At 39.2% G+C, this 13,610-nt stretch overlaps 2 protein-coding genes and 1 pseudogene across 6 annotated transcripts; 2 read left to right on the top strand and 1 right to left on the bottom strand.

Moving 5' to 3' along the window:
* The first annotated feature begins 6 nt into the window (after positions 1-6).
* ddb2 (damage-specific DNA binding protein 2) lies at positions 7-6,438 on the top strand. 2 transcript variants are annotated; one of them, XM_067589905.1, is made up of 11 exons: positions 7-135; positions 229-355; positions 453-562; positions 1,656-1,847; positions 1,946-2,091; positions 3,581-3,680; positions 3,871-4,048; positions 4,481-4,626; positions 5,602-5,757; positions 5,842-5,887; positions 6,000-6,438. In XM_067589905.1, exons 2-11 carry the CDS (start codon positions 238-240, stop codon positions 6,254-6,256), a joined length of 1,449 nt encoding a protein of 482 aa, XP_067446006.1. In that variant the 5' UTR covers positions 7-135; positions 229-237; the 3' UTR covers positions 6,257-6,438. The 2 variants fall into 2 exon arrangements, with proteins under 2 accessions (XP_067446006.1, XP_067446005.1); XM_067589904.1 differs by lacking the exon at positions 1,946-2,091 and adding an exon at positions 2,711-2,877.
* Positions 6,439-6,517: 79 nt separating this feature from the next.
* Positions 6,518-8,478, bottom strand: LOC137183114 (protein FAM180A-like). 4 transcript variants are annotated; one of them, XM_067589910.1, is made up of 3 exons: positions 8,378-8,478; positions 7,039-7,112; positions 6,518-6,919 (listed from the first exon to the last, which is right to left on the bottom strand). In XM_067589910.1, exons 2-3 carry the CDS (start codon positions 7,045-7,047, stop codon positions 6,575-6,577), a joined length of 354 nt encoding a protein of 117 aa, XP_067446011.1. In that variant the 5' UTR covers positions 7,048-7,112; positions 8,378-8,478; the 3' UTR covers positions 6,518-6,574. The 4 variants fall into 4 exon arrangements, with proteins under 4 accessions (XP_067446011.1, XP_067446008.1, XP_067446007.1 ...); XM_067589907.1 differs by having other exon boundaries at positions 8,213-8,437; XM_067589906.1 differs by lacking the exon at positions 8,378-8,478 and adding an exon at positions 7,320-7,479.
* A 127-nt stretch (positions 8,479-8,605) lies between these two features.
* LOC137183115 (zinc-binding protein A33-like) lies at positions 8,606-13,591 on the top strand (annotated as a pseudogene).
* The last annotated feature ends 19 nt before the right edge of the window (positions 13,592-13,610 follow it).

The following is a 13,610-nucleotide window of genomic DNA, read 5'->3' on the forward strand; positions in this document are numbered from 1 at the left end:
CGTCCAACAGCTGTAACGCACCCAAGTTACAAAACACTAAAATCTGCAGCCATTAAAACATCACGTGTAATGCAGCTTTAAGCAAACACTGAAGTTCCTATTCTGAAACTGCAGCACAAAACACTGAACATCTCAGGTGAGCAATAGTAATGATGCATCCAAATGATAAAGACGAGTAAAGATGGTCCGTGTTGTCTTATACGATAAAAGTCGTCGTTTTTTTTTAAGGGGGGAGCGATGAAAAGAAGACCGAGCAAGACAGATGGATCTGAATCAAAGAGTAAAGTGAAGAACTCTGGTCCAACTCTCTCCAAAAAACTACGAGACAAGAAAGATGGAGAAACATCCAAACCAGGTGTGCAATCCCGATACGACAGCTTCAGTACCGTTATGTGACGTGTGTGACATGTTGTTATAATAGCAGTGCATGATCGTGTTTCTGTGGCTTGCAGGGCCTCCTCTGAAGTCTGCAGGACTCCAGAGGAGAGGAGGGCATGGCAGCATCCTGCACTACATTTACAAAAGCACTCTGGGACAAAGTCTTCACTCCCAGATGAGACAGGTAAGACTGTACAGAAACAGACCAAATACAGAGACTAAACTAAAATGTATATATAATAATAACGCAATAATAATAATGATGATGATGATAATAACTTTATTTATATAGCACCTTCTAAAAACAGAGTTTACAAAGTGCTTTGACAGACGAAGCAAAATCAGGATAATTAGAAGGCAACATAACAACAGAAAGCCAAACAAAAGTAAGATAAAGTTAAAATAAGAAGACAAAAGATGCGGGAACACAGCAGAGAGAAGATAGAAGGATGATGAGAGATAAAGACTGAAAAAGAGATAAAAGAAAATAAAAACCATAAAAAGATATAAATAGATACAAATAAAAAGAATAAAAGTAATAAAAATGTGATATCACATAAAAGCAACTCTGTAAAAATGTGTTTTAAGAAGTAATTTAAAAGAAGTCACAGATTCTGTGAGCCTTAACGCCTCAGGTCCTGATGGCAAACGCACAGTCGCCTCTAGATTTAAGCCTCGACTTTGGAACGGCCAGAAGGTTGCGAAATGGGTCATACGGGGTCAACATTTCAGTTATGTTAAATCCTTGTATCATCATTACTTTGCTCTTTTTCAGTTCTGATCTCAGTCTTGCAAACTCACCATGACTCATGTTTTCACACCAAGGTTTTGTAGAAGTCTGTGTGAATAGTGACCTCCTGTAGGTATCACACATTCAAATATATAGCACATACGTGGAGAAACAGTAAAAACCATGAGGCGAATGTTTAGCCATGTTTTTGAAACCTGAAAATATACACGTTTAAGAATCTGGAACAAGAGAATTTGAGTTTTTTTTCTTAAAAAATTACTCTAAAGAAATAATCGATTATCAAAACAGTTGATGATTAATCTTGTTTAATCAACTAATCATGGCAGCTCTAGAAATATACATGTCTGTTGCCTCATGCTATTTGCATTAATTGGATAAATTCTCATAACTTTAAATTGGCGTCATATCATTCATATCACACGTCACAACAACCTGCTGACAGCTCACCACAGCTCTCCATGAAGAATCTTGTTTTCATCACATAACAGCTGAGCAGCTGTACATCTAAGCCTGTTGTCTCTCTCAGTGTCTCCAGGAGCCTTTCGTTCGTTCTCTGTCATCCTACCATTTCCACGGAGCTAACAGCCCCTTCGACCGCAGAATCACCTGTCTGGAGTGGCATCCCACTCATCCCACCACGCTGGCTGTGGGATCCAAAGGTGGAGACATGTATCTGTGGGACTATGAGGTGCCAGCAAAGCAAACTTTTATTCAAGGGGTGAGTTCCTGAATGATTTTTTGTTGTTTTCTTTAGCTGAATCTTGGCTGAATGATTAGATTTACTTGACAACACACTGTTATTGGTTCTCTGCTTAGATGGGGCCTGGACACTCAGTTACAGACATGAAGTTTAACCCGTTAAATCCCACTCAGCTGTTCACCTCATCTATGAGGGGTACGACAGCACTTCGAGATTTCAGTGGGAGAACCCTGACAGTGTTTGCCAGGACAGACACACTGCAGTAAGAAAACGGTTTCCTTGTTTTGTTTAACAATCGGGTTGTTTATGAGTCCTTGAGGTTTTAGGCCTGATCAATCAAGCATCAGTCTTCTTTTCAGGTGGCCCCTGTTAGTTTAGTGCTGTCGTTGTGTGGTCGTGTAGTAACAATAATTGCCCTGTGATGGTGCAACAGAGTTATTCAGATCAATTTTGGGCTATCAATAAGCATACAGTCTTAAACATTTAGCATTTAGCGTCTAATAACACACAATTTCATAGCCAACTCTGCCCATATATCAGCTTTACTTGGTAATCGCTCTACTAAGTGATCAGATGTGTGTTTATCCGTCCTTTTCCACTGAACTGCGTTGAGTGAATCGGGGGGCTTGGTGGAGCATGTGATCCCGTTGTCCTGGCTCATCAGCTGGGTCTGGATCACGTCTTTGGGTCCAGAGAGTCGTTGACATCGGATATATTTTATTAATTTATTTTTTTCTTCCTGAAAACAAATAATTAAAAAAATATTTGTATGAAACAAATGTTCGTTAATAAAAAAACACTATTTGTGCTTTGCCAAATAACGGATTTGTGCTCGGGCACACCGCTACTACATAGGCCTGCATTTGTGTTTCTGTGCACAGAACGGAGCCGGAGACTTTATTGGAGGGATGAAGTTTTGCCCCACGGACCTTTCCAGAGTCTATGTGGCATCTGGCGAGGGCACATTGAGCATGCAGAGCTTTGATGGCCGCACGCCCACCGTTCTGTCCAGAACACAAGATTGTGGCCACGATAACCACAATGTTTGGTGAGAAAAGTGCAAAGAAGACTGATGTGAGATGAGAAATGGTGTTATGTTGTTGTCATCCAAATTACTAGAAAAAATATTTTCTCGCACTCAACTTTTGGTATCTAACCACCGGGATAGTTTTGGTTTTATTTGCCTCCATTTTTGTGATATCCACCAAACACATTGTCACAGATTCATACCTTTCTTTGGTAGAAAGTAGTTCAAGTGAAAACTGTTGACAGGTAAGTCTGTAGATCATCCAGAATGTCAGACACCCTTCCTGGACACGTTATTTTTAATGTCATTTTTCAGTGCTGTGAGCTTCACAACCAAAACTCTATTCACCTCCAATGAAATCTCAGATACAGATAAACATGATCAAATAAAACCAAAACTATCTGTATGGTAGCTACCACTGGAAGTAAGTGGGGAAAATATATGTTTTTGTAATTTGGGTGAATTGAACCTTTTTATGTGATGTTAAAGGAAAAGGAGTATTGATTTCTCAGATCCGTTATACTCTTGTAAGATGATATTTTAGTCGAGTCGGACACTAGAATATGTTTTAAGTGTTTATAATAAACATAGATTTTTTTAAAAGTACTATTTTCACCAACGGATCATTAATTTTCTGTTGTGCTATGGAAGTTTTTAACATCATTGACGTTTCATTTTCCATTTGTCACATCCAGTGATTTCACTTTGTTTTTTCTTCTGACAGTTACTGGTACTGCTGTGTAGATGTGTCTGTAAGCCGACAGATGCTTGTGACAGGAGACAACATGGGACAGCTGTTACTCCTGGGTCTGGATGGCCAAAAGGTGCGTGTTCATGTCTCAATAAAGCAGTTCATTTAAGTTCACAGAGTTGAATTATTCTTCTGTATTTCAGTGAGACAGCTGAGAGAATTTGTATTCCTCACACATTGCAAAATGTATCAGTGTACTGAACATGAATATGTATTTTAATTGTCAAGGGCTGTTTTTTGGGGGGTTTTTCTTGACATTGTAGATTTTCAGTGACAAGTTGCACAAAGCCAAAGTGACCCATGCAGAGTTCAACTCCCGTTGTGATTGGTTGCTGGTGACGGCCTCAGTTGACCACACGGTGAAGCTTTGGGACTTGAGGAACATCAAAGACAAGAAGAGCTTCCTCCATGCCATGCCTCATGAGAAAGCTGTCAACTCGGGTAACACACCCTCTCGTAGAAAAACATTTTCCTTTTCTTACTGGTGTGGACTTTAATTTACATACACTTTTAGAAAATTATGAAGTTTTCAAGCATTGTGACATTTGTGCAATACTGTTGATACAACTAAAATATAACTCTGGTAGTCAAGCATCCAAGTTTCACACTCAAATAGGGAATAAATAGTTGTGAAGTTGTAGCTAAAAGTGTCATTGTTATCGTAAGATTCAAGTAATTTCATTCATTCTTTCTTTCCAGTCAAAGTTTGTAAAAATCTTTTTATTTATTTGATGTTAAATTTTAGCAATTACTTTTTATAGACATCTGAGTTTATAGTTTTTACCCAGGATTTGGATTACAGTTGCTGTAACTACAAGGCACGAAGATAATCTAGATGATTTTGATAAAGCTGTTCCTGTTGTCTCCTCACAGCTTATTTCAATCCACTGGACTGCTCCAAGTTGCTCACAACAGATCAGTATGACGAGATCCGGGTCTACTCATCCTCTGATTGGTCGAAGCCTCAACAGATCATCCAACATCCACACAGACAGTTTCAGCATCTCACACCCATCAAGGTTTGTGGCTGCAGCGCAGTGATCACTGATGTCTTGAGTCAAGACTCTGGTAATTGTGTGCAAGTAATATGAAGTCAGAATGAGATCTATCAATGTGGAGCTGGACAGGGACTTTTCCTTGTTGGTTCAGTCATCAGCTGAGAGAGATACAATTTGCAGCAGAGCTATTTTAATTTATAAGTTGTTATAAAGCTGGTCAGGATCAAGTTCACCCATGATAAGAAGCTCTCAGGATGTGTACATTAAATTGTGAATACTGCAAGTGACCCACTGCAGAGGAAGGGTAATATTTATTATAAGATGCTAATCACCAACAAAATGTGAATGCAATTTGGATAAAATTTTCTTTTATACTGTGATACTGATATATATTGAGATATAGTACATTTTGGGGGGACATTCGATTGGGAAACTGTTACTAGATAAAACAACCAGATGAAAAAATCTTTCTTCGGTTAATCCAGTGAATGAAATGCCTGAAATTTAATTCACATATCAAAGTACTTAATTATTTTTAAAAAATACTGGAAATCCAAAATTGCCATAAAACAATTCTGCTCTCTAATGGTTGAAAAGTTTTGTCGTCTCATGGTGTCTTTATATTGTCTAGTAGTTTCTTCTATAAAAAAATCAATTACTCCACCAGAGTCGACTCAGTAATCAGCAAATTTCACATCATGTCTGTTCAAAAGAATGTTGAAGGATTTAAATTCATTTTTGCCAAAACTATTAGATGCATAAACCTAAACAGACACTTTATGGAAGACATATTTTTGGAGGAACAGATCACATGGTCATTATTACTGTCTGGACAAATCTGGACAAATCTGCTAGCAATATGTTACCTGCATGTATGTGGTCATTGGAAAAGACACCATTTGTGTATGTATGTATGATAATGTTTTTAATACTTGAAACCAGATGCCAGTTGTGAGGGAAAAATGTGAATTAAGTATTTTGTCCATTTTTCTGTAGGCCACATGGCATCCTGTGTATGACCTTATTGTGGTGGGCCGTTACCCTGATGACCGGGTTTGCCCCGGTGATCAGAGGACCATCGACATCTTTGACTCCAACACAGCAGAGCTTGTGTGTCAGCTGCAAGATCCCACCGCTTCAGGAATCAAATCTGTGAGTGTGATTTAACACCACCAGAAAAACCTTTAAAAATACTGGACCTCGTAGTTATTAACACCTAGAAATCTGTATTTACAGGTCAACAAGTTCAATCCAATGGGTGATGTGATTGGATCTGGAATGGGTGAGTTCTTTAAAAGCACATTTCTGAGAGATGTATCTGATGACTTGATCTCAAATTTCTGTTAGGACCGGTCCAGTTTGTCTCACTAAAGCTGCTTAATGGTCCCTCACAGGTGTAACAGTGCTAGTTTGGGATAGAAACGAGTCATTGATTGATGATGGAAACAAACTGCAGGAGGGAACTTCTGCGTCAGTGGACAGCTTAAGAAGCCAGCGGAGGAGTCAGCAGCGGCCCAACAGGAACAAAAGAAGCTCTGCTGTGGATGCAAAGCTCAAGAAAAAACTGGTTTCTCTGGAAGAATCAGAGACCAAAACCAAGACCAAGACTGGGTCTATTAAACAAAAACAAGCCCAGATGAGGAAGAAGTGAACTGGATAATCCTTGTATATATTCTTTTGTTTACTGTTCGATGTGTCTCTAACTTCAGGGATTGTTTGAATGTTAAAAAAATATTTCAGATACCCTTTTATAAAAAAAAATATATAAAACTGGAACTCTTGTATGTTCTTACAAATGTTTTTCTACTGTACTATAATAAAAATGTTCATGTTTCATAAATAATTGAATCCTTTACATATTTTTCATCAATGACTGTACAGCATACGTTATGAAAACACATTTTTAGACACATTTTAAGTCAAATGATTTATTGCACACACCTTCATCTCATACAGAACAGCATCTGTATTAAGCATAATTGAAGAGATAATTTCCGCGTAGCTCATGGACAGTGATGTTTACCAGCTGGAGGAGCACTCCTCCCCAGCGCTCCTGTTCCTTTTTCGTGTCCTGGTGCCAGGCCTGGTGGGCAGAGTACACCAGGTTCAGGACAAGACTGTCAAACTGAGCCTGAGTCATCGGTCTCCTCTGACTCTTTAGTGTGTCCACCATCTGCACCATGGGGCTGAGACTTCTGGGAATGCTGTCATTGACCTTAGCCAGGAAAGCCCGCCCCGACCTCATTGATGCCATCTCCTTGTCAAGCAGAACAATGTTGTTGTCCTGGTCGATCTCTACCCCACCCAGCAAGAACTGCATACAGAAAGGGGGAGGGGAGGGGGGATTTATCACTTACTCTGCAAGCAAAATAAAGCAAGATATGTTGTCTATCTGCATCAAGACTTCTGTTAAATCTAAAATCAGGAAAATACCTCAAACATCAAGTTTGCATCAGACACTGAGGAGTCAGTTCTTTGAGAAGTTGGATCAAAGCCTGCAGCTGCATCTGAAGTAGAAAATACTGTTTAGCTGTTTACATTATTAAAATAAGTAACTGCCGATAAGTAGTCACCTCCTGCATGCACTAAAGCTGAACACCTGTTTTGCTATTTTAAATGCGTACTACACAATGCATGCAGTATCATTATGCAACAACATTCACAATTTCTGTCCTCATCACAGCTCTGTTAGTACATCTTTAGTTTCAACTTACCCTGCAGAACTCGCTGAAAACAAAGCCACAAAATGATGTGCAGCCAGATTTTAAGTTTTAAGCTTATTTGCATTATTGTCATTATTTTGCCGAGAGATATCACTGCATCCTCCTCACCTCTCCTCTCCTACTTTTGTGAATCCAGGCAAAAACAACTCAGACTGAATACCATGCATTTTTCCACCTTGGAAAAAAGGACCAAAAGCCAGTTGGCTGTTATGCAGAGGAAGACGTCAATAATTTTGAATCTTGGTTCTTCATATCCACAGCATTTTAGTAAGCACAACTTTATAGAGTTTGCAGAGGTTCTAGAGGTTGAACTAATCCTCTCAGTAAACATATATACAGTAAATAAGTCCATTAAGCTGTAGGGCATTTTTGGTCTTTCTTCCATTTGTCCATTTAGGGCTGAACATTTAAGTATTTACAACTATGAAAAAAGTAATAATGAAATCAGATTATTTTTTCTCCTTCATAAATACTCCAGGTTTACAGACATCAAATACAGTGGTGAATCCAGCTCTGAAATCTTGAATTTCTGCTCTAATTCAAACTGGAAGAAAATACATTTTACAGTCTCAGTATCTTTCTCAAAGGATACACAGATGTTATTATCCCAATTAAATCCTTTTTAAAATGATTAACTATTTCAGATGTTACAGCTCATCTCTTTGACTTTAGTTGTTTCAATAAAGAACTGACTTGAAACCTGGCCTTACACTAACTGAAGAGAGGCAATCGTTGCAGGTTTAAGATATTTTCTTGTCCCTCAAGCTTGCCACAGAGCAGTTAGTGATAATGGTCTTAGTGTGTTGCCGTCTTATTTTTTTAGATCCAGTTTCTTTCCCCTCTCAGCACAGCTGGAGCTGAGAGTTACGCCCTCTGGCACCGACCTCTCAGAGGATCATCTTCAAGGGATCTTCTTTGGAGTTGTACTTTGCATGGCAAGGATTTACTTTCTTGCTGCCTCACAGAAAGTGCATGGCCTAAAAGAATGAATATTTTTAAGAGGCGCCCCGAAAACCAAGCAGCAGATAGAGAAGAGCCCTAGGTTGTACCAGTCCAATCAGACAGACGAAGCCCTTCAAGTTCTCTCTCTTTGTTCAGTGTTGAAAGGAGCCATACTAGTCATCACTCCTCATCCATTTCCTTGACATGGTTGACACTGATTGCCTGCTAGTCTATTTATCCTCCTCCTTTCCATTGTTCTGTTTGGCAGCACATGTTGAGGATCCTCTGCACCTATGTCAGATTACCAACACCTGTGTGTAATTGATGCGAGTCATCCTGTCTGCCTGGTAAAATTTGAACATTCACTAGCCATTTGGCTGGTGAACAAAAAGTACTTATTGGTAAATAGAGTTTTGGTCATTTTGTTTGCCATGATAGTACAGACTGATTGTTGTGTGTAAGTGGCCATGATTTATTATCTGTAATTCTTAAGGAGATGCGATTATGTGAATCCTTAGAACTTATTGTATTATGTAGAATTCCTGTTTATGCCATACGTGTGATGTACTCTGCTCATTTAATTAGTGGTAGGCCTAACCCCTTCCCCTATTTGGGAGGTAGAGTACTTATATTCATTGAATTGTAGGTACCTATTTATATTGGATTAATTATTGTGTTTGTATTATTAGTTTGTCACTCAGCTATAAACCATAACCATATCAAGCCTCCTGTTCAGCTGCTCAATATGTGTGCACTGTGGCAATAAAAAAACTTCAACTTAAAATTCCTGTGAACCACTCCAGCTACTACCCTACATTCAGTGATCAATATACTGTATAATATAAAGAATGAAATGAACGAAGTGAAAACAAAACGGAAATTTACTCCGGTTATTAGGTTAACACATGAACCTCTCTGTACTGCTTCGGAAAATATGACTCTTGGTGCATAACTGACACACAATTGGTTTGGTTTATGTAATGATTACGACACACTCTGCCTCGTTGTTTATTTTCCAGGCTCTGGAACCTTTGTGGTGAGCTCAAGAATTGGCAGATGGAATAGGGGAAACAAGTTATTTGAGTATTTGACAAGGTGTTATGTTTGTACACAAAAGTTGTGTAAGCTGGTATGGTAGCAGATGCATGTCTACATTTTCCTGTATGTGTCTTCAGCTGTGTACAGTGACGGTGCATTGCCTGAGTGAGTGGGGATTTACCAAAACCGGGGGAAGCAGGAAGGAAGCAGGAGGAGCTCAGAGAGCAGGTGGTGAAGTTCCTGCAGTGTGTCGAGGAGCTGGAGCTCTACTGCAGCATGTGCAGCGAGTCCATCAGGGACAGGGACCAAAAGCTGCAGGCATTACCCTGTTCCCATGTTTTCCATCCCAAATGGGTGTTTATTCACAGTCTACTCTTGCCTTTTATTATTTAAGTGTTGTTGTTAATTGTCTTCACCTACATTTCAAGTCATTGTCTCATTTTAAAATATGCATATAGTCCAACAGAGACACTTGCTGTTTTATCCTTTCAGGTGTCTGCAGACAAACAAGACACACGGTTGTTCTAAATGTTTCGAGTCCTCCATGAAGCCTGGATTTGTGTGATTCTGAGACTGTTTGTGTGATGGATCAGCAAACACAGTATGCTGATTCCTCACATGCTCCTGAGTCAGGATGTGCTGAAGATGTCTGAGTTGTAATAATTCACTGCTCTGTGCAGAGGATGCTGAACTGAGCCAAGTGTGTTCATATATTTATGGGTCAAATCATGTTACTGTGTCGAATATGTAAATATTTCATTATGGAAAATAAAGTTCACTGATGTAATGCTGCCACTGACTATTTTGTATGGTGTTTTTATGCTGTTGATATATTGGTATAGATCTTTCTAAATTATTTTTGTTACTAAGTTTCAAATTGAAAGTGAATGTTATTGTATCCAACCATGAGTTGACAATAATAGATGAACAGTTTTAACATGTGTGCAATAGGTGTTGTGTTTTTAACCAGTCTTACTAGTTTGCCAGCATTTACTGAAATTCCCATTCAGGTGTTGAGGTTTGTACCGCCTACTGTTTCTTCACCTGAAGAGCTGGAAGGAAACGTTCCTGTAACCTCACTTTACAGGAAAACTTCAACCTGATGGCAGCAGCTACACTCTCTGAAGAGGACTTGCTTTGTCCTCAATGCTCTGATATTTACTGCCTTCCTGTTGTCCTTCAATGTGGCCACAATATTTGTAGAGTTTGTTTACAGAAATTCTGGGAATGGAAAGGATGCCGAGAATGTCCAGTGTGCCAAGCTGTGTCGGTCTTTGGGAGGCCTCCCATCAATCTGGCGCTGAAGATAGCTGCAGACAACTATCAAGTGCAAAGGACCAACAGGAATCAAGAAGTTTGTATTCTTCACAACGAGAAGTTGAAGATCTTTTGTCAGAATGATGAAGAGCCCATCTCTCTCGTCTGCCAAACATCAAGACAGCATAGAGTTCATGAGTGCTGCCCAGTAGACGAGGCCGCCCAACAGAAAAAGGTACAGTAAAAATAGAAACTGGGAAAATAACAGTTTCACATATTCATAACAATGATTTTCATTATCAATTAGTTTTCTGATTATTTTATAATTTAGTGAACAATATGTCACAGTTTGTTTGAAGCACAAGCTGACATCTTCAGATTGCCTGTTTTGTCAGATCAACCCCAAATATTCAGTTCACACTAATATAAAACAGAAATGTAGCAAACACTGACATTTCAGAAGTTGGAACCAGAGACTGTTTGGAGTCTTTGCCTGAAAAATGACCAAAAAAATTAATTATCAGAATGGTTGGCAATTAATTTTCTGTTGATCAAAAAAAGCAATTAATCAACTTATTGACAAGGAAGGAAACATGGGCTGAAATGATTGATCTGAGTGCAAACATGATTTTCTATAACTGGGGTTGCAATTTTTTTTAGCTGAAGAGAGGATTTTGACCAATGATTTTAATGTAAACATTTCAGACAGAAATTTCAGTGAAGCTGGAGTCTTTAAGGAAAAAGCTCAGGATGCTGAGCAAGACAAAGGAGCAGTGGGAAGAAACCAAAAACTACATAAAGGTAAAAGTTAACACATCTGTTGTGTCCATCGTTTTCAACATGACATCTGCTTTGTTGCGCCATTACTCAATCTACGTTCCAGTATTTATTTGTTCAATATTCAACTGTGTGACTTCATAACTTGACTTCCGGCCAAGGAAGAAAAAGCACACAAACATTCCTTCTGTTTATTGCTATAAATAACTTAGCTCCCTAAACATTACAGACACAGGCGGATCAAAATGAGAAAGCGATCAAGGAGGAGTTTGAGAAGTTGCACCTGTTCCTTCTGGAGGAGGAAAACACTAGACTGAAGGGGCTCAAACAGGAGGAGGAAATTAAGTCCCAGGTGATGTGTGAGAAGCTGGAACTCATCAAGAGCCAGATCAAGAGCCTCTCATCCATCATCAGTGATATCGAGACAGCGCTCAGAGCAAGGGATTTACCATTTTTACAGGTACATTTACAGCCATTACACACACACAATCATGGTGATTTATTTAAGTCTTGATGAAAAGAGTAACGCCTGCATACTGAATCCAAAACACAGATTTATTTAAATGGAGAATGTTTCAGTGCCAGTTGGATCATCATCAGGTCAAAATGTTTAAAAATGATCACCACACCTATTAACTGTATATTAACCAATACACTAACAGGCTCTGTGATGATAGGTGTGATTAAACATGCAACCTGCACATAGAAGATCCAACATAACATTACATAAATTTGTGGTTTGAAATGAGTACACAGACATTACTCCTTTTTTTCAATGTTAATTTCCAGTTGACTTTCATCTACATGTGACTCATCTATTTTTAAGCCAACATCGTATTGATAAGATCTGTTCCCTTGCTTTCTTTCTTTGCCTGAAGGACTACAAGCAGACAAAGAAAAGGTAAGCACAACAAACTATCTGCTAAAATCAGCACTAACTGTCTCCACAGAACAATAACGCTGTAATCATTTCCACGTTTCAGGGTCAAATGCAACATTCAGGATCCAGAATGTATCAGAGATATCCTGATAAACTCTTCAAAGCATCTGGGATTACTTAAGTTTGGAATTTGGAAGAAGATGGCTAAAATCGTTAAATATGGTGAGTAAATGATCAATAATAATGCCATTAGTTTGGGGGTATAAAACCCATCGTATCTCCAAGATAGGGACAGTCTCTATCTTGGAGTCCCCTGAGTCTCTAGAGAAAAGAGACTCAGAGGTTTATCCCTTCCAGTATTCAAACATTATTATTGGACAACCAATGCCAGAGCCTTAATTTATTGGCAAGATCAGTTTCCTCATACAAGTGAGCTCTCCGATACACTCAAGTGGTTGCAGCTGGAGTCTCATGCAGCGAGAAACAGTTCTTTTTCAGCTCTTCTGTTTTCCACTAAGGACTATCCATTGCATCTGGTGGTAGATAGTGTTTGAAGGTAGGGTGGTTCAAGCACCTGGATTTTCTGTATATTCTCCTATTTGTATATGCTCCTATTTGTTTCAATCAATATCTCTGTCTAGTTTGGCTTTTTGTGGTTGTTGTCTTTTTTATTTCGTTCTGTTTTTGAATGTGGGATGTGTGTATATGTGAAATATATATATATATATATATATATATGGTGAGTGAACAGACCATTGCCTGCATGTTAAAACATCTATCAAGTATCATTTTAATCTACTGAACTTTATGTTTTCCAGTTCCTGTCACTCTGGATCCAAACACAGCCCAGTCCAACTTAAAGTTCTCTGAAGAGTTGACCTGCGTGCAATACAGCAGCAAGCAGCTCCTACCTGACAACCCTGAACGCTGCACCAGCCGAGTGTGTGTGCTGGGAGCGACCGGCTTCATATCTGGAAAGCACAGCTGGACAGTTGATGTGGGCCAAGGAAGAGACTGGTACATCGGAGTCGCCCAAGAGTCCATCAAAAGGAAGAGTACCGTCTTCCTCGAACCGGCTGAGGGTTTCTGGGTCATCGGCCTGTGCAATGGAGACTCATTCTGGGCTCAGACCTCGCCTCGCACCAAGCTCGTGTTGAAGCAGAAGCCAGAGAGGATTACTGTAGAGCTGGACTGTGACAAAGGGAAGGTGGTGTTCATCAATGCTGCTGATTTGACACCAATACACACATTTAAAGACAGATTTACAGAGAGAATTTACCCCTACATGTCCCCTGGATTGCTTGAGAAGGGGAGGAACTCAAGCCCATTGACCATCTGTCCTATAAACATAACTGTGGATGTAGAGTAGACTCAAATATATATATATA

This window comes from Thunnus thynnus, chromosome 5 (genome assembly GCF_963924715.1).
Source record: "Thunnus thynnus chromosome 5, fThuThy2.1, whole genome shotgun sequence".
Classification (NCBI taxonomy): Eukaryota; Metazoa; Chordata; class Actinopteri; order Scombriformes; family Scombridae; genus Thunnus; species Thunnus thynnus.